General features: G+C 40.2%; 1 protein-coding gene across 1 annotated transcript in view; it reads right to left on the bottom strand.

Annotated features, from left to right (window-relative positions):
- Positions 1-2,573: 2,573 nt before the first annotated feature.
- LOC135199521 (alanine aminotransferase 2-like) overlaps positions 2,574-26,588 on the bottom strand; it is a 37,558-nt gene continuing 13,543 nt past the window's right edge. The window contains exons 3-12 of the mRNA XM_064227643.1: positions 25,673-25,912; positions 18,704-18,817; positions 17,732-17,861; positions 17,266-17,345; positions 10,124-10,244; positions 7,350-7,471; positions 5,981-6,166; positions 5,474-5,622; positions 4,569-4,694; positions 2,574-4,224 (exon numbers count right to left, since the gene is read on the bottom strand). Coding sequence (XP_064083713.1) covers positions 4,604-4,694; positions 5,474-5,622; positions 5,981-6,166; positions 7,350-7,471; positions 10,124-10,244; positions 17,266-17,345; positions 17,732-17,861; positions 18,704-18,817; positions 25,673-25,912 — 1,233 coding nt within the window. The 3' untranslated portion in view covers positions 2,574-4,224; positions 4,569-4,603. The remainder of the gene's footprint in view (positions 4,225-4,568; positions 4,695-5,473; positions 5,623-5,980; positions 6,167-7,349; positions 7,472-10,123; positions 10,245-17,265; positions 17,346-17,731; positions 17,862-18,703; positions 18,818-25,672; positions 25,913-26,588) is intronic.

The following is a 26,588-nucleotide window of genomic DNA, read 5'->3' on the forward strand; positions in this document are numbered from 1 at the left end:
TGTCCAAAAACTTTATGGATCTAAGAAAAATCCAATTGCTCTGCATTAACATCCTCCTGTGCTGAGGAAGTGGATGGCACTCAGTAGGGTTCTCCAGGTAAGGGCTTTTGGCAAGATTTTAGTTTGTTGACTTTTCCATTGAAGTGCGTTTGTGATATAGTCAATCAGTGAAATTATTTGTTTCTACCAAGTCTAAAATGTATTCTAGAAATAATTATATGTTAAAACTAAAGTACTTTTAATGTACTTCATCTAAATAACATGTACTATATTAGCTCATACTGTACCTTTGGCATTCTGATAATTTTTGTAACAGTAATGAATCAGTAATAGGAATCCAGTTTTATTACTGAAACAGCCACTAATATCTTGACCATTTTGTTTGCTTGCACCTTGTCCGAGTTAGAAACTGCTTTATTATCAATCTACTCCCTTTTTGAAAATACTGACAGAATATTTAATTTTATTCCTATTTCTTACAGGAAGCTGAACGTATCCTGAAGAAAGCCAGCAAAACACACAAAGAAAAGGTAGAGGAGTTCAACCGTCACCTAGACTCGCTCACGGAACACTTCGACATACCCAAAGTCTCCTGGACAAAGTAAACCAGAATGTATTTTTAATCTCATGATGATGGTTTACATTTAGATAAGTGGAGTTCCCACTGTACGTTGTTTTTTTTCCTGGAATTACTTTTCAACAATCAATAAATTGTCAAAATTTTAAAAGCTTTATATTTTTTCCTTGTGATACTTTTTCCATTAATGTTAGCTACTTGAATTTTATAATCAAACCCCTTCATACAGCACAGCACCTAGAAGTTGCAGTCAAATAAAAAGATATTTCAAATCCTGCACATTGGTTCAATCTTGTAAACCACTTATGCCTTTAGGTAACTAGTTACTTTCCGATTGCCTCTCTAAAATATATACCAGACTTTCCCTGCTAGTGATGGCTGTGAAGCTATGTAAAACTTTTGTGTACTAATGAGTTTAATTTAACTTTGGTCTTTTGAAAATTACATTTCAACTTTTAACATGATCCAGGTAAGTGTTCGTTCTAAGGGATTATAACTTAACCATCCTATTGTCCAATATCAGCAATTTCTTGTGGTTGAATATCTTCTATTTTGTACTTTATCTACCCTACCAGTTCCCAAGAAACTAGACAAAACCGCAAAATATAACTACCAGGTGAAATGTGATTTCCTCTGCCCTTCAAAGTTTAACATAACATATCCTCACTATTGAGAGTGACCATTCTTTAAATCAATTTTCCATGAAAACATCTCTTGCAACACCATCTGTAATATTGAATACATAATACTTAGATCACTAAATAATGGGCTAACTTAAAGATCTCAATGCAACATCCCAATGACCACTTACCAGACTGCAACTATGTATTGTTTAGCATTTTTTTTTCCAGTCACAATGAGCTTTGCTGTTAGTGATAGCCGATTATCTCCTTTCAATCCATCTTCTCCTCTACTCTCAATCCAGCTCTTCCATCTTTTGAGTACTTCTAATGTTTCACACTCTAATTCTGCCAAAGCAGCTTCCAAGGGCTTCCACTTCTGTATTTTGTATGTTCTTCATGGAATATGATAAACAGCAAAAGTATTCATTCTTGATGGACACCAACATTTATCCCAGATTTGCAATTGTACCTGTTGCTAAATTTAATCCAGGTATTGGGCATTGTTACAGTGACCTCATTAAACCAAGTCTTTTTGACACCCTTTGGACTTGTAACGTGCAATCTATTGGCTTGTTCAGGTACTTCCAAATGTCTTCTCATGATCCACAATACCCTAAGGTCTTCTCCTGAAGTTGCCTCTTGTACATAAAGATTACCCCTGCTTTGAGTCTTCTCGCAAGAATATACATTGACAATATTCGAAGCGCCTCAGTGGCGTGGTTGGTATGGTGTTGGCGTCCCACCTCGGTGGTCACGAGTTCGATTCTCGGGCATTCCATTGAGGAGTGAGAGATGTGTATTTCTGGTGATAGAAGTTCACTCTAGACGTGGTTTGGAAGTCACGTAAAGCGGTTGGTCCTGTTGCTGAATAACCACTAGTTCCATGCAACGTCAAAACACCATACAAACAAACAAGACAGCCTTCAACTATACCAATCCCATGTCATATACTACTATGCACATATCAGTAGTGCCTTTCTCTCCTGGTTTCTCTCCAAAGTTTTATCTTCCCTTCACATCCTACGACTATTCCAAGTCATATAAGAGTATCCCAGTCGTCGTTCTCTCTCTCTCTCTCTCTCCAAACTTGTATCTTTTTATCACATCCGGACACTATCCCATATCATAAACTTGTGTATCTATCTCTCCTATTATAAAATCTTCACTGTGACACTTGCAATGCTGCATCCAATGCCCTTTCCCAAAATCGGTGTATCTTGGGAGACCTCAGAGAGAAAAATATTTCATGCCATCTACAATCTACAAGACAAAGCAATCTGTAAACAGCACCCTAAACCCTGTCAAGAAAACAAAAACAAAGCTAACATTAAAAAAAACTGGTCAACAAACACTCGCAGAGAAGTAAAACACGATTTGATGCTCTGGTAATAAACTTTTATTGAATGCTGGATATATATATATAAACTATCATTACAATGACCCAGCATAATCAGACCTAAGTGAGTTCAGGTGTATCACAGATTCTTTTACACTAACATGGTCTAATTACCATTACATGAGAATAACAAAAAGAAAAAACAAAGTAAACATCAAAAAAATATATGTATGTATGTATATGTACACGAGAAAATCCCTTCCCTTTATCCTTTTCCCGCCGCAAACCTACCAAAATTTTAAATGTACCGTCCCCAACGAAACTTGGGCAGTGATTTACTGCCGTGATAAAATGAAAACCCTTTGACAGTTACTATAAAAATTTATCCTTCATTTTGAATGACTGATGATGGAATGATCTGTACAACTGTCTAATGACGATGGGAGGCATGACGTTTAGTTACCTATGTAAACACACACACACACAAACGCAAAATATAAGTGTTTGCAATGTGGACCAATGTGCACTACCATAGTCTTTGAAGAATGCATAAGAAAGCAGTAGTATGGCAGAATCATGTCATGTAAGAAATTTTCTTTCAAACTAGTTTCCTATCTTTTTTTATGAAATCAAGAGAATAAGTTTTTTTTAGAATAAGTAGCATAACTTACAGATGAATATTTTGTCTGCTAGAGAAGGAGAGATAGGAATGAGAGGAAAATCAGCAGCCATGCAACAAAACAACAGAGGAACTTCAAATTGTATTTGCATTAAAATAAAATTTCAAATTTCAAAGGAACAACTCTTACATACTACTTACGAGCCTTAAGATTAGGGGAATTCCGTTTTCAAAGATATGTCTGTTCTTACAAAAAGCCTCTCTTAGCTGTACACTGAAAAACTGTATAATTTCTCAATTGAACTCTTTGAGCACTTCTGTTACAACTGGCCGTAAACCAAGAAGGAATAACTACGAAATTGAATGGTGCACCAATCGCTATTGACCGAAAGAAGCACTACTACAGCAAAAGCAAATCTGAGAGTGCAATTTCAACAGGTGCAACAACCAATTAAATTGCATTAGGTTGACCTACACGCCTTTGCTTTTGGGGGGGAAATTCGTAAGGAGAAAAATAAAGAGAGATCTATCAAAAACTCCTTTTAAGGGAAACATTTAGGCTATGGACAGGACAAAACTACGAGTTCTGCGAGAGCCACCCCTTTCGTATCTCGCCTTCAGGCACTGTTTAGTATGGTACTGCGGATTTAGGTAGTTGAGTATACCTTTCACCTCAGGCAGAAGAAATATGTACAGAAAGATAAAAGACGAACATATAAACGACAGCCTGATATGTGAGAACGTGAATGCACAGCATTCAGAAATTATACTTGTATTAAAATAATCAACACAGGTCTTCAATCAAATCGTTCTATCACTGGTACGAGTCAATTTTTCCTCTGTAAGAATCTTGGAACCTAATTCGTAAATGTGATTCACACTGAGTATAGTCATGGCCTCCATATTGCGTTGAGCTTTGCAGCTGTGAAGTGTTACGTTAGAACTGCTTGTGAAAAAAGTTATTGTCTCTCCCTCATCTTGAGCAACTTCCTTTTGTCAAGTTCATGAGAGAGATGATCCCTGACAAAGTTTGGGACAGAGATGGTGTTACAGTCTGGACGAGGTGCTTCTAAAAAGAGGGAAAAAAAATCAAGACAGCGATTAGAATGGCATCAATGCATGTCAAAAGGTATGGTTTTCATGGCTTCTTTTGTATTTATAAGAGAATATTACTGCAATGTTTCTACATTGCAAAGTGGACTGGAATAGAATTTCCAAAATAGTCATAATCATAATAACTTTAAGACAAGATTTCACCATAAAAAACAAGGCAGTGACTGCTAAAGAATAAGAGATACATTTTATATTGCAATTATAAATCATAATAAAGTACAAGCCCTTAAAATTATCAAGGTCACCAAAACCAGCCCGTATGTTATTTAAAAAGCAACAACAACCCGTACATAAACTTACAGTTAATTGTAAGTGGAACTTATTGGGGAAACACCTTACTCATACTGTTTGATGAAGTCTGTGTGGAATTCTCTGAATTTTTCCAACATGGTCTTGAGCATTTCGGGCTGAGGAAGGATAGTGGTTCTGTGGTGGAACAAAAGAAAAAAAAGTGTCATGAATTATAGGTTTTTCAAAGCCCACACCAAAAAAAATATAAACATTACTTCAGTAAAATGGCAATGCATTTGTAAGTCTTCACATTACATTACTCAAAACTTATATATAACACAGAATACAAAAGCACTGGAACCTACGGGGCTACTTAGCCCTGAAAGGGAAATTGAAGTAAAGAGGTTTTAAAGTTGTAACAAGAGGAAAACTTTGTATTTGCACTACGTAACAATTGTTAAAGAGGGTGGAAAGGAAGAGGTTAGAGAATGTGAATGAAAAACAGCAAAAGAAATGAAAGGGGTTTGCAGCTGGAGGCTGAAGACATGCTGCAAAGAATCTTGGGTAATGCCTACAGTGCACTGTGTGAGGTGCGCTGATGCCACTACCCCCCTATAGGACACAATACTTTTATGATGTGAGACTTTCTGTAGAAAAGGGCATAGGGTTATTCTTTTATATGCACATCTTGTACTGTTACTGCTAGAAGTTTAAGAGTCTTACTGGGTATGCCCAAGTGATTTGATCTTGGATGCAAGATAATTAACGGTGCAAGGTGAAATTAAAGATGTTTAGACGGCTTAAAAACAGAAGGATTCCAGTGTGAACAGATAAAAAGTAAACTTCACAATTTCTCTCTTTCTTACCTATGGAAAGACAATCAAAACAGTCCCTGACACCAAAAACTACCTTATTTGCAGAAGCTAAAAAAATATAGATACTCAGAGAACAAACAAAACTGTATATCGACAAACCTGAAGTGGAAGGTACCAGGACGCTGGCCAAACCCTGAGCCAGGAACTATGCAGATGCCAGTGTTCTCGAGGAGTTGGAATGCGTAGAACACATCAGGGGCCTGACCGGCGGCAGCGGCTGCTGCCTTTGCTTTCTCTGGTAACATAATCTGGAATACGATGACCTCGTAGTGAGCAATTCATGATTTCTTTTCACTATTCCTTAACATCTTGGCCACTCAGATGAGAAATGGAGCGCTAACTTAGAAAAAGACCTGCTAAATAATGATGTACTGGTGAAAACTAAAACTACAAATAGTTGCTATAATTGTACAAATTCAAATGATTTGCAGTATATATACAATACAGTCCCGTAACAAACCCCCAAAATAAAAATTTTTGGGGCTAAGTCTAGGTAAGAAAGAACAGAGACAGCTTCCAGCCTGGAGAAAAAGTTGCAAAAGGAACAAACAAAAATACAGAAAAGAACAAATCCCCTACAGACACCAAGGTCCATGATCTACCGACCTGTGGGAAGGCGTACATAGCACCCTGCACAATATTGCAGGACATTCCAGGGACAGAATTGAAGGTTTCAACGATCATCTTTGCTCTCTCTGCGAGGGAAGATAAGACGTTTGTTTTCTCTTCCATGAACTGCTTATAGGATGGCTCGCCCTCCCTGGGTGGGTTCACAACGCATTCCATCACAGCCTGAAAAAAGAATTTAATGGATATCACTAATGCACCCAAGAAAAGCTTAAGCTCATAGTTTCTTCAACAGAAAGCTTTGACGGTAAAAAGGTTTGAAAGGAGTAACGGAGAGAAAATCTTGCAGTTGAAGCATGAATCAATTGTTAGGAGGTGAACAATAAGATGGTAGAAAGGGAACATGAAGGGAGGTACAGTTAAAGGAATGAAAGAGGTTGAAGGGACTCTGCAAAGAACCTTAAGTAATGCCTACAGTGCACCTCATGCTACCACTCTGCGAGGTTAAAAGCTTTTAAATTAAATTAAAAAGTAGATAAAGATGGTACACTTAATAATATACTATATTGCTGGGTACTCAGGTATAACCTTTTATAACATACTTGTTTCAAGCAACTATTGTTTGGTATTTAAATCTGCATTCATTCTGGCTGCATTTGCTTGCATCCTTCTCCTTTCCCACCATTAACCCTACACTAAGGGGTTGGTTGCCTGATGCACCTTCCCTTACAACACCAGGCATGTTTTATTATTTGGCAAAGGGGTTTTTACGACCGCATGCCCTTGCTGTCGTCAACCACAGTTATTGGTGGTGGGCCTCGCCTTTGACTAAAAAGTCCACCTACAAGGCAGTAGTTTCCACAGTTATTGGCAGTGGGCCTAGCCTTTTACTAAAATGTAAAACTGTAAACCAGTAGTTTCCAAAGTTATTGGTGGTGGACCTTGCCTTTTACTACCAAAAAAGTAAGACTGTAAGGCAGCAGCTATGCTTTTAGTCGCCTTTTACAATACGCAGGACCTACGGTGGTAGTATATATTCTAACACCCCTACAACAGGGTGAACTGCATTTGCTTGCATATCTTTTTGCAAATAAGAAACAACAATCATTTCCCATCTTTGCAATTTCTACACCGAGTACATTTAGGTGGGAAAACGAGTACATTTAGGTGGGAAAACAATATGATCAATAGCAACCTGCGAGTTCCACAATATTTTAACCGAGATTTGATCTTTTTGTGTTACAATAAGGATTTTATTTTCTAAGTAATCTCTTTCCCTCTACTGCAAAGCTCCAGAATCTTTTCTTGCTCTCTCACATTTCTATTGGGACAGAGATAGTTAGGTTGCCTCTCCTAGAGCAGTAGTACTTTAAAAAACCGACAGATTAACTCTTCATTATGTTCTCACCTGCCCTAGGGTAGTGGGGCAGAGTTTAGCAGAGATACTCTTCAGGTACATCGCTTTCACAGCAGGATCAACATTGATAATCTCTGCATAGCCTCCACGCAAACCACATTCGCCCATGTAACCTGGAACACAGAGGTCAAAATAATGTACATAACTGTATTAGTATTATCACTACAAAAAAAAAGTGTTTAACCCTCTTACGCCGAAGCCCTAAAAATCAAAACCTCTCCTGTATGCCGGCGCCGGTTTGGAGTGAGCGCGGAACCGGAAAAAATAATTTTTTCAAAAAATCACAGCGCGCTTAGTTTGAAGATTAAGAGTTCATTTTTGGCTCATTTTTTTTTCATTGCCTGAAGTTTAGTATGCAATCATCAGAAATGAAAAATAATATCATTATCATATGTAAATAATGAGATATATGGTAGCGAAAAAAAAAAATTCATAGATAATTGTATTCAAATCACGCTGTGCAAAAAACGGTCAAAGCTAACGAGTTACTTTTTTTTTCGTTGTATTGTACACTAAATTGCAATCATTTTGATATATAATACATAGTAAAACAATAAAAGCAACACCGGAAAAATATTATCACAAAATGATGTACGAATTCGTAACGAGCGGACGTAAAAAAATGTTATTTTCAAAAATTCACCGTAATTCTAAATAATGTTCTAGAGACTTCCAATTTGTTTCAAAATTAAGACAAATGATTGAATATTACGATACTGTAAGAGTTTTAGATTAGAATTGCAGATTCGACCATTTCGGACGAGTTAAATTTGACCGAATGTCAAAATTTTAATATATATATTTTTTCATATGCACGTATTTCGAAGATGGAAAAAGCTACAACCTTCAATTATTTTTTATTGTATTCTTCATGAATTTGCGCACATTTTGATATATGAAACTCTATAAAAAGGCTAATATGAAAAAGGAGCAAATATTAGGATAATGCCATACATATTCGGAGACTTGCGGCGCGAATCGGCGCGCGGAGTGAAGGAAATATATTTTTCAAAAATTCACCATAAATCACAATATTGTTTTAGAGACTTCAAATTTGTTTTCAAAATGAGAAAAAATGACGGAATATTACTAGCCGTAAGAGTTTTAGCTTACAATTGCGTTTTTCAACTATTTCGGTAGAGTCAAATTTGACCGAATGTTGTTTTTTTTCTATTTATCGTGATTTATATGCAAATATTTCGAAAAAGAGAAAAGCTACAACCTTCAATCATTTTAGTTGTATTCTACATGAAATTGCGCACATTTTCATATATAAAACTTTATGTAACAGCTAATTTTAAATGGTGCAAACAATTCGACAATCGCACAAAAAAATTCTGATTTTTTCGGAAGAGTTACCGCGCGAACGTAATTTTTTTTTTTCCATAAATTCACCATAAATCGAAATATTGTGCTAGAGACTTCTAAGTCGTTGCAAAATGAAGGTAAATGATTGAATATTACTAGAATATAAGAGTTTTAGCTTACAATTGCGTTTTTCGACCATTTCGGTAGAGTCAAAGTTGACCGAAAGTTGAAATTTTTGCACTTAACGTTATTTATATGAAAATATTCCAAAACTGATAAAAGCTACAACCATGGGTTGTTTTTTGTTGTATTGTGCATGAAATTGCGCACATTTCCATATATAAAACTTTATGTAACGGCAAATTTAAAAGGGTGCAAACATTAGGACAATCACACGAAAAAATTTATCGGAAGAGTTATCGCACGAACGTAAGGAAAAAGTTTTTTCATAAATTCACCATAAATCGAAATATTGTGCTAGAGACGTCCAATTTGTTGCAAAATGAAGGCAAATGATTGAATATTACTATAATATAAGAATTTTAGCTTACAGAATTGCGTTTCTTTCCGACCATTTCTGTAGAGTCAAAGTTGATCCGAAGGTTGAAATTTTTGCACTTATCGTTATTTATATGAAAATATTTCAAAATTGATAAAAGCTACAATCATGAGTATTTTTTAGTTGTATTGTGCATGAAATTGCGCACATTTTCATATATAATACTTCATGTAAAGGATAATTTAAAATGGTGCAATAATTATGTCAAAGTGACGAAATAATTTCCGAGATGTGCACTGATACTTTTAGTGCGATAAGAAAGAAATTTGCGCCTGCGCGCGCTGCGTAGCGATTGTAAACAAAACAACGCCTTGATCCGTGAACTCCCAGCATCCCCCAAGGCGCGTGATACAAAAGTTTTCGGCTGGTAGGCCTATAAGTATTTTTCCGCGAATTTTTAAAAAAACTTTTTTGAGCCGACGTATGATACGTCCAATCGGCATACGGGAGACATTTTGACTCGACGTTTAATACGTCCAATCGGCGTAAGAGGGTTAACAAGACCAGGTAGATCCCATGTCTCAACTTTCAAAAGGGCTTGCCATTCAAGAACTGAATAGAATAACACAGGCATATGCAATCTCAATTCTATCAATTGTCATAAAATGGTATGAACCATAGTGAAGTTATAAAAATTAATTCCAGAGTAGGAACTGGAAAAGCACCTACCTTAACAATAAGTTACTGCAAATCTAAAATGCACAACTTTACTCTTATTCAAGTTTATGAAAATAACACAAATCATTCAAATTTACAATTACCTAAATACTCATCTTGTGAACTGCATCACTGAATAGTGTTTGTAAGCTACCTGTTAATCTCAAAATATCTTTTATAAATTTCATCATGGCTTACAGAACACACTGCATACAATTTATGCACAAAATATCTACCGTACCTTTAGAGCAAGACATGAAAGACGCAAGTTCCATCTGATTGTATGGGGCACCCATTTCCATCAGCACCTTCTTGAAGGAGTGGAATTCGCACCCATCTGCGTACACATTATCTTGGTACACCTGGAATATAACCATCTCTGCTGTAATGATTTCCTAATAAAAGTAAGTTCTTATAACTTCAAGCAACTCTACGTCATTATGAAAATTATCTATGTCAGTATAGAGGTCATCTACTGGGAAGTCCTTGGGTTTATTTTTCTGATGTGAACATTAGAACAGTGAATACTTCAAGTTTGACAGCCATTGGGATACAGGCCATAAAAACCCACAACATGCCGACTACTGTATCAATATAGTTAAAAGTAATTGATTCTGAAGAAAATACCAAAAATTAAATTTCTGTAGTATTTCCAAATGTTATTTTTGAAGTGTATTTATTTGAATTACATAAAAATCTTATTAACACATGAAGCCATAAGCATACACTTTCCATTTCATGGATTTTGACCATTTTCTAAGGCTGTTCTATAATTCACAATTATAAGTACATTAATAGCCTGTATAAGGAAAAACATGAAAAATAACTAAATGCAAACTTAAAATGAGCACTAAAATAATAATAAAATAATTCTAAGAAGAGTTACAGTCCAATCTCCAAAATGACACAAACTTGCAGTGCTGACCGAAGCAACATTCAATCTAACTTTTGAACGAAAAGGAAATGAGAATACTGTAAATATGTAATTTTCAATATTGCTGACAGAGAGCAAAATCAGCGCAAATGAAAACTACATATCACAGCGAGACAAAAAAAAGGGAGAGATCAATATACAACTAATGACTGAACAAAACCGGGACAGCTAATATGCAATATAACAAGCATCAAAACTACATATCACAGCGAGACAAAAAAAAGGGAGAGATCAATATACAACTCATGACTGAACAAAACCGTGACAGCTAATATGCATATAACAATGCCATTCACGAAAAAAATATAAATTTTCATGATAAAATTTATTATTTGGATACTTACCTACTGTTAAAGTTAGCTCATATCTCCACGCTGATAGGCGAGTCAGCATTTAAAACAAAAGAAAAAACGATTGCTTGGCTGACCCGGAAGACTGTCTAGTTTCACCTGTTCTCCACCAGGTGTGTTCGAATGTTTTAGCTCTAGTCAGAATTCTCCTTGACGGTCCACTAAATGTGGGGGGGCTGGGTGGGGTCTACTTTAACAGTAGGTAAGTATCCAAATAATTAATTTTATCATGAAAATTTATATTATTTGAGATGAATCTTACCTACTGTTAAAGTTAGCTGATTCCCACATTGAGATAAAGGATGGTGGGTAGTGCAGCTAGACAAATTCCGCTCAGCCAAGCGAGCTAAGAGTTTCTTGTATGAAACTCAAAACATTCTTACCTGATCAGGAATCCTTCCTGGATAATACTGCCGCCAGGAGATGGATTCCCTTCAGGGTGCAAGGTTCTCATTTGTGTGCAGTCAAGAGCAGCCTTGCAGAGAAAACCACTTAATTTTCAGTCAGAATGAATAGAAGTGGCGTGATGGGACCCCTGTGCCTGGGTCCAAAAGCCCCCAAAATTGACAGTCAAATACAAAGTAAATACCTATGATACAAAGGTACGCTCCTGCACAACAAATGTACCTTCATGCTCCCCAAAAAACCAACACCCGGGATTAAAATAAAAGAGGCTAAACGATTGCTCTTTCTTTCGGTTCAGGAAAAGACTTTACCCGCTATTACTAGAGGGTTAAGGGCTTTACAGTTTTCAAATGCAATTTCTACATCTTTAAGATAATGAGCAGCAAAAACCGAATTACAATTCCACTGAGCTGCATTAATTACATCCTCAAGAGACAAATTCTTTAAAAAACTAAAAGAAGTAGCAACTGCTCTTACACTATGTATATTTACCTTCAATAAAGGTAAGATATCTGGGTTTAGTTTTTCATGTGCTAGTCTTATTAAATGCTTAACAAAAAAAGATGCATTCTTAGATAAAGGAGTTTTAGGTTTTCTAACACTACAAAATAAATTATTAACTCTGCCCCTCACAAGTTTTAATCTATCTAAATAAATCTTAATAGCTCTAATCGGACAGAGGAGGGCTTCTTCTTCTTTCCCAACCAATGAGGTAAAATTTGGAATTCTTATTGTTCTAGGTAGAAGTTTAGCCTTGACATCATTCTTAGCCCTGAACAAGGGCATAAATGATAAAATAGCATCTCCTCTACAAAAGCCTACCTTATTAGAGAATACTTGTAACTCACTTACTCTTTTGGCTGTCGCTAGCGCTACCAAAAAGAGCGTCTTCATGGTTAGAAACTTCAAAGAAGTGGATTCCAAAGGTTCGAACGGATCTGCAGATAAGAACTTTAGCACTACATCCAAGTTCCATGAAAGAGATTGATACTGAACTTTAGGGGCTTCAATTTCAAACGATCTCAACGCCTCCTTCAGATCTGGATCGTTAGAAATATCTAATTGAACATGCCGTAGCACTGATGACAGCATGGGTCTATATCCTCAAATAGCAGCTACAGAAAGCTTCTTACTATATCTAAGATATCAAAAGAACTTTATTATGTTGTCTACAGAGGTACGGGTGCTGGAAATCCCTCTAGAACGACACCAGGAGCAGTACACAACCCATTGTTTCTGATACAAGGCCAAGGTTGTTGCTCGTCTTGATTTAAGGATAGACTTCCGAGATACTTTAGAAAACCCTCTCGCTCGAAGGAGACGGTCGAGAGTCTCCAAGCGGTAAGTGTACCATGCGGAGGCTTTGGTGGAACCGCTTGGACTTTGGATGTCTGAGTAGATCCTTCCTTAAAGGAAGGACATGAGGGAGATCCACTGAAAGAGATAGAAGGTCCGGAAACCATTCTCTCTGAGGCCACCACAGAGCTACTAGTGTCATTCTGCAGTGATTCGATTCTTGAAACTTGTTCAGTACTTTTCTTATTATTGCAAATGGAGGAAAAGCATATGTATCTAGGTTGGACCAATCTTGAAGAAATGCATCTACTGCCCAAGCCTGAGGGTCCTGGCATGGATAGCAATACACTGGGAGTTTCTTGTTCATTGCTGTTGCAAATAAGTCCACATTTGGAGCTCCCCATAGACTCCACAGCGACTGGCAGACTTGCGGATATAAAGACCATTCTGTGGGTAGGACTTGTCCCTTCCTGCTCAATTGATCTGCAAAGACATTGTTCTTCCCTGGTATGAATTGAGGAACCAATACTATGTTCCTGGCTTCCGCCCAAACAAACAACTTCTCCACTATCAGAAACATTGACTTTGGTCTTGTTCCGCCCTGGTTTCTGATGTACGCCAAAGAGGTAGTATTGTCTGAAAATACTGCTATTACCTTTCCTCTGCCTATCTGTTCGCAATGAAGGAGCGACTTCCATACTGCCAACAGTTCTACATTGTTTATGTGCAACTCCCTCTCTTGCAGTGACCATACCCCAGACATCTGATGGCCTCCCAGGCAAGCTCCCCAGCCTGTCATTGAGGCGTCTGAAAACAAGGTTAGGTCTGGGCTCACTACTCTTAGGGATGACCCTGTTCCCAGTCTTTGACGATCCTTCCACCATGCTAACGTCTCCCAAAGACTTACTGGGACTGAAATTAAATGGGAGTCTGGCAGGGACTTCCTGTCCCAAGAGTTGAATTGGTCGCATTCTGAGCCTTGCTAGACTCACAATTCTTTCCAGAGATACCATGTGTCCCAACAGAGAAAGCCATTGCCTTGCTGGAAGCTTCCTTAAGGGCTGAAATTTTCCTAGAAGCAATAAAAAATTGCCTATGCGTTTCTCCAACGGAAAAACCTGAAAACTGCGAGTGTCTATCCTCATCCCTAGATAGAGAATTGTCTGAGTTGGAATCTTGGAATCAGAGCAGACTTCTAAAAATTTATCAATATGCCTAGTGATTGCGCCAGTCAAAGTAACAGATCCTTGGCCCTCAGAATTCCTTTGAAAGAGTTGGCCAACATTAGCCAGTCGTCTAAATAGAGCAGAATTCTCACTCCCAACAAATGACACCATCCCCCTACCTGTGCCAAAATCCTTGTGAATACCTGTGGTGCTGTGCACAGGCCGAAGCAAAGAGCTCTGAATTGAAATGTCTTCCCTGCGAAGACAAAGCGCAGGAACTTGTGAGACTGAGGATTTATCGGAATGTGAAAATAAGCGTCTTGCATGTCCACCGACATCATCCAGTCGTTCTTCTGTACTGCCGCTAGTACTGTGCTGGGTGATTCCATGGAGAATGGGGTTAGACGAATGAATGTGTTGAGTCTCAACACATCCAATACTGGACGCCACCCTCCAGATGCTTTGGGCACCAGAAAAAGACAGTTGTAAAACCCAGGCGAGTTTCCTGACACCTGCTCTATCGCTTTCTTCTCTAGTAATGATACCAGCTCTTTCTGAAGTACAAGAAATTTTCCCTGCTGATGATGATAAGCTGGAAGAGCAATTGGAGACGACAACAGAGGAGGAGGAGACAGAAAAGGAATTTTGTAACCTTCCTTCAGTACCTCCACCACCCAAGATTCTGCTCCCAAGTCTCTCCAGACATGCCAGAAGATCTGCAATCGACCTCCTACTGGAACCTGAGGGCATAAAATTTCATTTCTTTCTAAGAAACTTCGCATTTTTGTTTTTATTGGAGACTGTTGAGATGAGGAAGGACGAATTTTTGCTGGAGGACCAGACAGCAAAGAAGGAGCAGGTCTTTTGTTCCCCACTTTAAAAGATTGTCTGATAAATTCCCTATTTTCCTGTACGGAAATATCCTCCCGTATCGCCTTAAATAGAGATGGATTCAGAAGGCGGTCCACAGGGGAACCCAAAATTGCAGCCATCCTCTGAGAAGGAGAGACCTTGGTCGAAAGATAAGAGCACAATTGTTCTCTTTTCTTCAAAATCGGATTAGTGAAAGCATGGGAACATTCGCCTGCCGTGTCTGAAATACCTTATCCAGGCAAGACAAAAAAATCTAAACTCTTCCCAAGATTTGATACCCGCTGGCGTCAGAGTCTTTAAGCTGACGCAGAGAAGCTGCAATAGTACTTAGCGAAAGTTCTGCAAAAAACAAAACTTCAATACTTCTAAACAAAGACTTGGACAAAGCCTCTGCCTCTGTATTAGACCAAAGCACCTTGCCCGTCTCAAGAGTGCGTCATTTCATAGGATCGAGACACGCAAGGAAATCAGCATCGTCGACCGAGGACGGTTTCAGCGCCGGCAACGAGCCTGTGTCGTAATAACCGATCGTGCGCGATTTCAAAAACCCCGGAATACTAGAGGTGGCACACTTACCAGAAGCTTTGTGCGCCAGCAGACGAGATATTTTGTCAAAACGCCCTTCATTGAAGGCGAAAGCTTAGGTTTCTTGAAAGACTTAATGGGAGTTGAAATGCTGGAAGACAATAACGACCTGGTCTCTACAGAATCTCTTTCCTCCATCAAAGAGAAGCGCAACGCTCCAGTAAGCGGCGAAAGACTGAAGGAGACTCTTCTGACTCCAGATCTTCTTCCGCCAGTTGCGTATTCGAGACGACAGCAGCCGACTCCTCACGACAAAAATTTGGTTCGATAGGCGAAGAGCCTCCGGGAGAAGTAGTCTGCAGTTGTCTACTAGCGTCGACACCAGTCGGCCAAGTCGAAGCAGAGGGGATACTCGTCAGAAAAGAAAAAGGAACTTGTAAGACAGTCAGAGAAGATTCGTCGACACTGAACTGTACCACTTCGTCCGAATGCGTCTCAAGCGGCTTGGGAACAATCCCAGACGACACATCTTTAGAGAGTAAAGCATTTAGAATAGCATCTAGTTTGGAAACAACAGCAGAATCTGTAACCATAGAAGGAAGAGAAAGAGAGACAGCAGAGTCCAGAGACGTAGAAGCAGATGAAATAGGTTCAACAATTGATTGAGTCAATGTAAAAGAATTAGAACAACCCGCTACGGGGATATCATTATTAATAAACTCTAAATCTAAATTCTTACTCGTGTAGGTTCTAGAAACCTCATTGCTAGCTCTACATGAAGGCGATGTCGAAATATTGTGCGAAGACTTACGCCTATCAAAACGATCTTTTGGCGAAAGCGTTAAGCGTGACTGCGCGTGAGAGCGTGAAAAGGGAGAGGTAGGATTCGGAGGGCACAGAACCCCATCGCCCCGAGAACCGACCCGGTTCCCTGGCAGCGGACTTTTCCAACTGTCGCAGGGCAGTCCTAGGCTCGGGCACCGACACCTTACCCTACAAGGGGAACGCGAAAAAGAATGTTCACTATGGAGGGACTCGGAACGGTTTATCATAAATTCAGTTAAACTTTTAATGGAATCTAAAATAAGACTTACATCCTGTTCAAGTTTCTTGATACGCTTTTCCTGAACCGAAAGGGGAGCGGAAGTCGGAGCTACAGACGAAACGCTAGAACTATCATTATCAGAATTAGGCCTAGTATAAGAAACAACTGTAGTTTGAGTAGGGGTTGTAGCAGACGAAGGCTCAACAGGAATGGGAGAAAAGGTAGTTTTATGCCCTGACCTAATTAACTGCTTCCGCAGTCTATCTGCTTCCCTTCTTTTCCTATTTCTAATACTTTTGAGCATAATATCCTTAGGCCAATCCTTGCATTCCTCACACCTAATCTCTAGATCACACTCTGTACCCCTGCAGCTGGTACAAACATTATGTTGATCTATCTCAAATTTAGGCATTCTTGTTACACAATAATCATTCCTAGATAACCTAATATTGATTGACTTGCTTCCGGTGGAAGACATCCTAGGATGATTAAATTTACAGTACAGTGACTGAAAAAAAACAACCAAGATTCACCAAATACCAACATACGCCTACCTACTGGCGGCAAGGAGAATTCTGACTAGAGCTAAAATATTCGAACACACCTGGTGGAGAACAGGTAAAAAAACTAGACAGTCTTCCGGGTCAGCCAAGCGATTGTTTTTTCTTTTGTTTTAAATGCCGACTCGCCTATGGGCGTGGAGATATGAGCTAACTTTAACAGTAGGTAAGATTCATCTCAAATAAAACATATTATAAAGAACAGACATAACCTCCCAGGAAATCTCACCTCATCAGCAAAGAGGAACAGTTTCTTGTCATGGGCAAACTGGATGATCTTCTGAATATTTTCTTTGGGAAGAACGTTCCCTGTAAACAAAATAAGAGCACGTATAAGTAAATCAGAATGCTGGAAGGGGGAAGACACACAAATAAAAAGAAAGTACAACACAGTATTTGATCAATAACAATTACAGTAGTACTTCGATGAATTTTTAAAGTCATGATGTTCACTTGACTGAAGATGAACCTAGTACAAGGTTTGAAGGCTTTTAATATCTATTAAAGACCACATACTCACATACTATATTACTGTGGACCTGCAATCACTGTCTTCATTTTCGACACGGAAAACTATGCCCACAACTACAGTAGTTTCGTCAAAGGATAAAATTAATAAGGAGTACTATTACTGACCACATGAAACTAACTTTAAAAGCTCATCAAAATCAAACAAAAAATCTTCTAAGTCTTACCTGTAGGGTTACCAGGGTTGATCACACACAGTGCTTTGGGGACACAGTCTTTGCAGGCCTCTTCGTAGGAGCGTTCAAGTTCCTCAATATCCAGGCCCCAGTTGGTGGATTCATTCAAGTAATAGCCGATCTGCGGAGACAATAAACCAGTGTTAGTATTGTTATTATTCCCATACTATTATCATTATTACATTATCATTTTATTCAACCAATGATATAAACTACATTAAAGAGGGCAGGCATAAATCACTTTACATTTTATCAAAGTATAAATTTCCAAAACCTGGTTACTATTGCACTCCATGAATTTAGGAATGGTGTCCACACAAACAGGTGATGACCCAAGTACATACTGGATTTTTAAACTGGTTTGTAAACGTACATCAATTCAACATGATTCATTGGTTATGTCATAACCTGAGGAAGCTAGTAATGTTGCACTGTAGTTCAAAATAATGAAAAGAGAACTATTGCACTTGTAAATAGTTTTTAAAATCTTGCTGTCTGTTTTATGTGTCAAGGTCTAGATTCACTTCAATAGGTTCTAAGAGTGGGCATTCCATGACAATTTTTACATCTGTTATTCTCTTTATTTATTAAAGCATTATATCCATATCAGTTTCTTACTTTAAAACTCATTCACATTTCAAAGATCTGAATTTCTTGAAAACCTCAAGCCCTAATGTAACTTGACACATCTATGCATTAATGGACGTTATAAAGAATTTCACATTAGTATTATTATCAGTCAGAAAATGGAACCTATTCATATGGAACAAGCCACAAAAAGGTCCATGGACTTGGAATTCCAGCTTCCAAAGCACATTATGGATGGTGTTTATTAGGAAGATGTAAGAGGAGGTACTAATAGGGTATTGCATGAAAGACATAAATGACGCCAACCTGATAAATACAGAGCTCTGATAAACAAACCATAATGTGTCTCGGACGCAGACACACACACACACGTACCTGATGCAGATCAAACTCCGCTATAGTTGCTGAGTAGAGAGGGTACTGGGGGATAGGGATCATCACTCCAGGTTTGACACCATTCTGGTGGTTGATCAGTAGTTTCATCGTACCCTGTAAAGACAGATTTCAAGAGCGTTTTAATTTTACAAGGAGAGACTTATGACCTTTGTCCCTATGGTGATTCTCTTTGATTTTAAAGGTCATTAACTTGTCTCTTCAATGTCAAATAAACAGAACTGGTGGATGTTCTTTACGTCAGGCTAGTGACAACATTAGCCTCATCCTCAGTTTAAAAAATTCAAGCAGACAGCTTTAAAGAACCTGCTAGGTACCATTATCAATCTTACTGTTAATGGTAGATTAGGAAGCTCTCAAAAGCTCCAGTCCAAATTTCCTAAATTTTAATGGTCACAGAATATCATGAGGATTTAGCTTTACCAAAATAATCACTGTCATGCATAAAACAGAGTATTTAATCATAAAAATGGATTGATTAATTTGCACTTATAAATGAAGTTTTTATGTTAAAACAAAGTTTAATGTATACTTACCTGGCAGGTATATATATAGCTATATTCTCTGTTCCACCTGGCAGAAATTTTCAAAACTCGCGGCAAACGCTAGTAACCTATTAGTAGTTCAGGCAACCACCACCCCGTTACCGTGGCGCTAGCGCTAGGAACCGTTCCCAATTGAGCCAGATTTTCTCTGAACCCTGTCTCCTGAGGGGAGGAGGGTGGGAATTAAATTATATATACCTGCCAGGTAAGTATACATTAAACTTTGTTTTAAAATAAAAACTTCATTTTAATGTATGACACTTACCTGGCAGGTATATATATAGCTGATTGACACATTTGGAGGTGGGTCAAAGACAGCAACATTATTAGAGTATAAAAATATTATTAAAATATTATTAAAACTCTAGGTTCCTTACCTGCTAAGGTAGCTGACTTCATAGGTCCTGCCTCTAAGCCTGCTTAAACCTTAGGAGCTCTCAACAAGGAAGTGTCCTGTATGTTGAAGAAGCTAAGACTGGAACTGACAACTGGACGTGACCAATGTGTTGACAGAACCGTACAGCCCTCTTATGCCACGGCATTCAAGCTAGTAATAGATCATTTACCTGAACTACACACACACCATACCAAAATAATACTCACAAGACTGATAAAAGTACCGAACACTTTTCTCAGACGACCAAAAACACCAACACCATCACCTAATAAAATCAACTAGCTTAAAAGAAGGTTATGGGGTAGTAACTCCTTTGCCCAATACTGTACCAGAGGACACGTATGGACCTAGCGTCTGACAATTATCAAAGGTTGTCTGAATATCCCTAAGATAATGAGACGCAAATATTGAATTAGTTCTCCAATATGTGGATTCAATAATTTCCTTGAGGGCTAAATTCTTTTTAAAAGCTAATGAAGTCGCAACTGCCCTGACTTCGTGAGCCTTCACTTTTAAAATACCAAAGCTCTGCTCTTGACACAACATATGAGCTTCTCTAATCAACTCTCTCATGAAGAAGGCTAGAGCGTTCTTCGTCATGGGTCTACTGGGGTCTTTAACTGAACACCACAGAGCATCAGAATTCCCTCTGCTCTCTCTTGTTCTTTCCATATAAAAACGCAATGCTCTCACTGGGCAGAGAACTCTTTCTTGCTCGTGACCCACTAACTCAGACAGACCCAAAACTTCAAAGGATCTTGGCCAAGGATTAGCTGGATTCTCATTCTTGGCCAAGAAACCTTCCTGGAATGAACACACTGCGTTGCCATGTCTCCATCCCACCTTCTTCGATATGGCCTGAAGCTCACTAGCTCTTTTAGCCGTTGCCAAAGCGACTAAAAAGATAGTTTTCTTAGCAACATCTCTCAGAGAGGCTTTCTCTAAAGGCTCGAATTTGCTAGAGGTTAAATACTTCAAGACAACATCGAGGTTCCAAGCAGGTGGCCTGCATTGGGGTTGTTTCTTGGTACCAAATGACCTAATCAGATCTTTAAGGTCTAAGTTATTCGAGATGTCTAGATCTCTGTGTCTAAACACTGAGGCTAGCATACTTTTATAACCTTTGATTGTCGAAACTGACAAACCCAATTCCTTCCTCAAGTATAGAAGGAAGTCTGCGATTTGGGTCACAGAGGTACTGGATGAAGACACTTTCCTGTTCTTACACCACTTGCGGAAATTCTCCCACTTCGACTGATATACTGTGATTGTGGAGGTTCTTCTGGCTCTAGCCACTGCACTGGCCACCTCTCTAGAATATCCCCTCGCTCTGACCAGACTTTCGATAGTCTGAACGCAGTCAGACCCAGAGCGAGGGTATTCTTGTGAAACCTGTCGAAGTGGGGTTGTCTGAGTAAATCTACTCTTAGAGGAAGAGTCCTTGGCGTATCTATTGTCCATTCCAGTACCTCTGTGAACCAACTTTGGGCCGGCCAAAACGGGGCTATTAAGGTCATCCTCGTTCCTTGGCTCTCCCTGAACTTCTTCAAAACTTTCCCCAGTACCTTGAACGGAGGAAAAGCGTACACATCTAAGCTTGTCCAATCCATCAGGAATGCGTCGACCGCCACCGCTTCCTGATCTGGAACCGGAGAGCAATAGGTTGGTAACCTTTTTGTTCTGGCTGTCGCAAACAGATCTACTACCGGACGGCCCCACAACTTCCACAGGCTCTGGCAAACCTCCATGTGCAACGTCCACTCCGTCGAGAGAAGTTGTTCTCTTCTGCTCAACAGGTCCGCACTCACATTTTTCTCTCCTTGTATAAACCTGTGAGCAGCACGACGCTTTCCTCTTCCGCCCAAAGCAGAACTTCCTTTGCCAGCTTGTAAAGGGGAAAAGAATGAGTCCCTCCTTGTTTGCGGATGTATGCCAGAGCCGTGGTGTTGTCCGAGTTGATCTGCACTGTCTTGTCTCGAATCAACTCTCTGAAGTTCAATGTTTGATTCAAGTCCTCCAGACATTGACTTCTTGATTGGGATCTTATCAACCAGTCGTCCAGGTAAAAAGACACTCTGATCCCTCTTAAGTGCAACCATCTCGCCACATTGGACATCATCCTCGTGAACACTTGGGGGGCTGTGCAAAGGCCGAAGCACAGGGCCTTGAACTGAAAGACCCTGTCCTGAATCACAAACCTTAAATACTTCCTGCTTCCTGGATGAATCGGAATATGAAAGTATGCGTCTTGTAAGTGCAGGGTCACCATCCAGTCCCCTGGACGTACCGCTGCCAGTACTGAATCGTTCGTCTCCATAGTGAACTTGGTCTTTTCTACGAAAAAATTCAGTTGACTCACGTCCAGAACTGGCCTCCAACCTCCCGAGGACTTTGCAACCAGGAACAACCGGTTGTAAAATCCCGGAGATTCGTGATCCAGAACAGGTTCTATGGCTCCTTTCTCTAGCATGGAAGCTACTTGCTCCCACAGAGCCGCTTTCTTCACTAAGTCGTTGTAATTTGCCCCGAGGGCTCTCGGAGATGTTGCGAGAGGAGGTCTCTTCATGAAAGGAATCTTGTACCCTTCCCGAGCTACGTTGACAGCCCAGGGATCTGCCTTCATGTTCTGCCAAACTTCCCAAAAACCTTGAAGTCTGGCTCCCACTGTCGTCTGGAGGACTGAGATCTCATTGTTTAGAGGTGGTCTTGGCTCCTCTTTTAGCGGGTACTCTCTTACCCCTAAAGGCGGGTCAAGCGAACGTTCTGCCTCGAAAGGGCTGTTGCGAAGGCCTAGTTTCCTTTGGAGTTTTCTTCACCAACTTGGATGGTAAGAACTTCTTAACTGAAGACGAGAGAAGATCTTGAGTGGCCTTCTGAGAAAGGGAGAGAGCTATATCCCTAATCACCTCTGAAGGAAACAGCTGTTTCGAAAGGGGAGAGAACAGCAACTCCGATTTCTGAGAGTTTGAAACCCCTTTTGAAGCGAAAGAACACAACAGCGATCTCTTCTTTATTACTCCTGCTGTGAACAAAGAAGCCAGTTCATTCGTTCCGTCTCTCAGAGCCTTGTCCATGCAGGACATAATGCTCTTAGCTGCTTCCATATCCTGCGAATCTTCTTCTTCTAAGGAGTTCGCCAGTGCTCCCAAGGACCAATCTAGGAAATTGAAGACTTCGAAAGTCCTAAAAATCCCTTTAAAAAGATGGTCAAACTCGGACGAAGTCCACCAGACCTTAGCAGACTGTAACGCCTGTCTGCGTGAGCTGTCTACTATACTGGAGAAGTCCCCCTGGGAGGAGGCAGGTACTCCCAGGCCTAGACTTTCTCCAGTAGCATACCATACTCCTGACTTTGATGCTAACTTAGCTGGTGGAAAAGCGAAAGAGTATTTCCCCGCTTCTTTCTTATCCTTCATCCAGTCATTCACCCGCTGAAGGGCCTTCTTCGCAGAAATTGATAGAGTCATCTTAAGGAAAGAGGACTTCTTTGGAGTCCTAGTCTTGGAATACTGCGATAAGGGAGATAAAGGAGCTGTTGGTTTGAATTCCCCTTCAAAAATAGAAAGAAGACGTGAAGTCAGAATCTTGTAATCTGAAGAAGGTTCCGTATTCTTTTCCTCAACTAAATCCAAATCCTCTTCTGCTGAAGAAATGTCTTGCAGATCACTGTCGTGTTGACGCTTCGCTGACGGAATAACGTCCTGCCGCCTGCGTCCTGCGGCTAACGAAGAATCGGCGTCCTGCCGCCTGCGTCCATCGTAGACACATCTGCTTCCTGCCGCCTGCGTCTTGCGTCCACAAATGATCCCGAGTCTTGACGTTTGTGTCCTGTTTCTTCCGAAACCATTTTCTTCTTCCTGCGTTCTGCGTCCTGCATAACCAAGCGATCGCCCGTCCTCGTAGCGCCAGTGAGTCCTGCGTCCTCGGCGCACGCGCCCTTGTCTTCCTTCTTAGAAGACTTAACGGGAAGGAAATCGTCCTTCCGCCTCGAAGATGCCTGCACAGGAGCATCCCAAGACTTCACCAGAACTGCCAGCTTAGACTGCATTTCCCTTAAGAAACCCTTCGTACTATCTTCCTGAATGGCAGAGGCCGAAGGAGGAGGGCTACGAGCAGGACTGCGACGTAACGGAAAGCGATCTTGTACTCTACCCGACGGAGAGAGACGAGGGGAAGACAAACAAGAAGATGGAGGAGAGTCTCTCATCGACATCCAAGGACGAGAATGTCGTACTAAGTCGTCTTTAGCACGAAAGATCCTCTTCCTCTTGATCTGAACTGCGTCCCCGTCTTCCGAGGAGGACAAAACCTCAGGACTACTCCAAGCCTCACGATCTTGATCATGTCTCTCGAGAGCGGTCAATGTCCTGAACGTCCTCTTGAGGGGGCGAGACACAACTGAATACCGACGTTCCCGCTCAGAAGTCGAACCATCCGAGGACGCACACTTCCCAGTTACGCCTTTTCTACGGCGAACTGCAACAGCCTGGGAACTTGCAACAGGACTGTTCGAAGGGACGCCTGACCGCGACAAAACCTCTCTCGCCTCCCTTCGACTGTCGACATGCCTTCTCCCTTGGGTCTGGGAGCTTGACAGAGGTCTAGGTCTAGGAGCACGAGAGAGACAATCAGACGCCCCCTCCACTACACTTTCACTGACATCAAAAGCACTAACTTTATCCGTAAGTCGCTGTATCTGGTCGCCCATGGACGCAAGGGCAGCGAACACCTTCACAATCTGTGTATCGTTCGCCTCCTCCGATACAGCAGCGGGCGCAGGAGATACCTGGGGAGAAGGAACTACCAATTCTACGTTAGAAGGAGCTGGAGAGGAAATACATGCACTCCTTTTGCTAGAAGAATTCGACTTCTCATGACGAGAAACAGATCTCCTTACACGATCTTTCTCAAGCCTTTCAACATATTTCATAAATATCTTCCATTCCTTCTCTGATAAATTCTCACATTCCAAACACCTATTCTCCCAAGTACACACATTCTCTCTACACTTCTTATAAATAGTATGAGGGTCGACCGAAGCTTTCGGCAACCTTACCTTACACCCCTCTTTTACACAAACTCTAAACATACTTCCAGTATCAGACATCTTTAAAGAACAATCCAAAGCGAATGCCAAGCTAACGTTTCCGAGTACAATACCAAAAATCCATGAAAAGTCAGCGACGAGAATGAAAATCCTAGCCGGGAACCACCAACAATGTTGCCGGTTCGGCTGGCAGAGAAAATCTGGCTCAATTGGGAACGGTTCCTAGCGCTAGCGCCACGGTAACGGGGTGGTGGTTGCCTGAACTACTAATAGGTTACTAGCGTTTGCCGCGAGTTTTGAAAATTTCTGCCAGGTGGAACAGAGAATATAGCTATATATATACCTGCCAGGTAAGTGTCATACATTAAATTTTCCTATTGAGTCTACCTGTCACGTTTGCACAACGGATAATGTTGACCATTTAGATTTTCCTGTAGTTTTCATGTTTTTATCTTTAAATCTACATCTCTTCCTTTCTAATATCTATAACTCTAAACCTTTTAAAGATGCCGAAATTGGATTCTACAAGTTGCTTGTCCATTTGGTGCCTTAGAAAAAAAAATAAATAAAAAATAAACACTATCAGCTCTAGAACCATCTTCGTCCTGATATTACCTCTCTAATGTAGAATCCCCCTGCCCCTGGTTTTCATCCCAGTCACAATCAATCTACCACAACAATCCTGACGGCCAATTTAAGGCCTTAATTCTCCTTCTTCATCGACAGGGCTCGGTAGCCTTGGTGCGTCTTCTTCAACAACCTTTGGTCACAATTACAACCACCGACTTATCCCTACCACTGACATCTAAATTAAGATAATGTCTTTTATTCTCATCCATTATCTGAATGTGATCTTCCCAGGTGAGAGAGAGAGAGAGAGAGAGAGAGAGAGAGAGAGATCGAGAGAGGAGAGGAGGAGAGAGCGAGAGGTGAGAGAAGAGGAGAGAGAGAGATTTTCTTACTCTAATGCCCTCAGATGCTCCGGCGCAGAGGACGATGTTCTCCCAGTTCGAGGGGAATCCATCCCTCCTCTCAATGTAGTCTGCGACATGTCTCCTGATGATTTCGATACCAGCGGAGTCGCTGTAGGACCCAAGGGAACTGCCTTTGCATCCTGCCAGGATGGCGCCGGCCCTCTCCTTTACATCGGAGGGGATGGTGGGGTCGTCCATGAGGGTTGGCATAAGGCACACTGCTACAACCTGCAAGAGGGGAGTGAATTAGTATACAGGCCTATATGTATTACTGATGGTACTAGGGGTTATATACAGGTAGAGGAATGTGGGGGGGGGGGGGGATAGGTCAAGGCATAAGGCAACACTGCTGCAACCTGCAAGAGGGGAGTGAATTTGTACCGGGACATGCAAGATGGATGTTTATAGGCCTATGCATTTCTGAATAGACTTAGGCTGCGTGGTTGTATGATTGAAGGGGGGGGAGGGGGGTTTAATGTTCCTTAATTCAGTATACACAAGCATAAATCCAGCATGTAATCCCTCCTACAGGAAATTGCACTTGACTAGACCTGACAGGCCTACAGAAAATGTTATTTTAATCCTAATTGTTTCCACACACATTTACCCCTTAAAAAAAGGGAGATTGCACCTTAAATGGGAGTGATTAACCATAAATATTGCTTAACAAATTATTGTTCATAATTAATAGGCCTATTATTATGAAAAATATAATCTCACGAACAATGTCAAAAAGTAAAATGGTATATAAACATAAATAAAAAAAATGGCCTAATAAGTTAAACCACCACTTATAAACAAAGTAAAAAATAAATCTAAGCAAAAATAGGCCTATTATGGAGAGAAAAAACCTCTGAACAATGGCTAAAAATAAAGAAAAAAATAGGCCTAGTATCAAGAGAAA

Source organism: Macrobrachium nipponense, chromosome 25 (genome assembly GCF_015104395.2).
Source record: "Macrobrachium nipponense isolate FS-2020 chromosome 25, ASM1510439v2, whole genome shotgun sequence".
NCBI classification, from domain to species: domain Eukaryota; kingdom Metazoa; phylum Arthropoda; class Malacostraca; order Decapoda; family Palaemonidae; genus Macrobrachium; species Macrobrachium nipponense.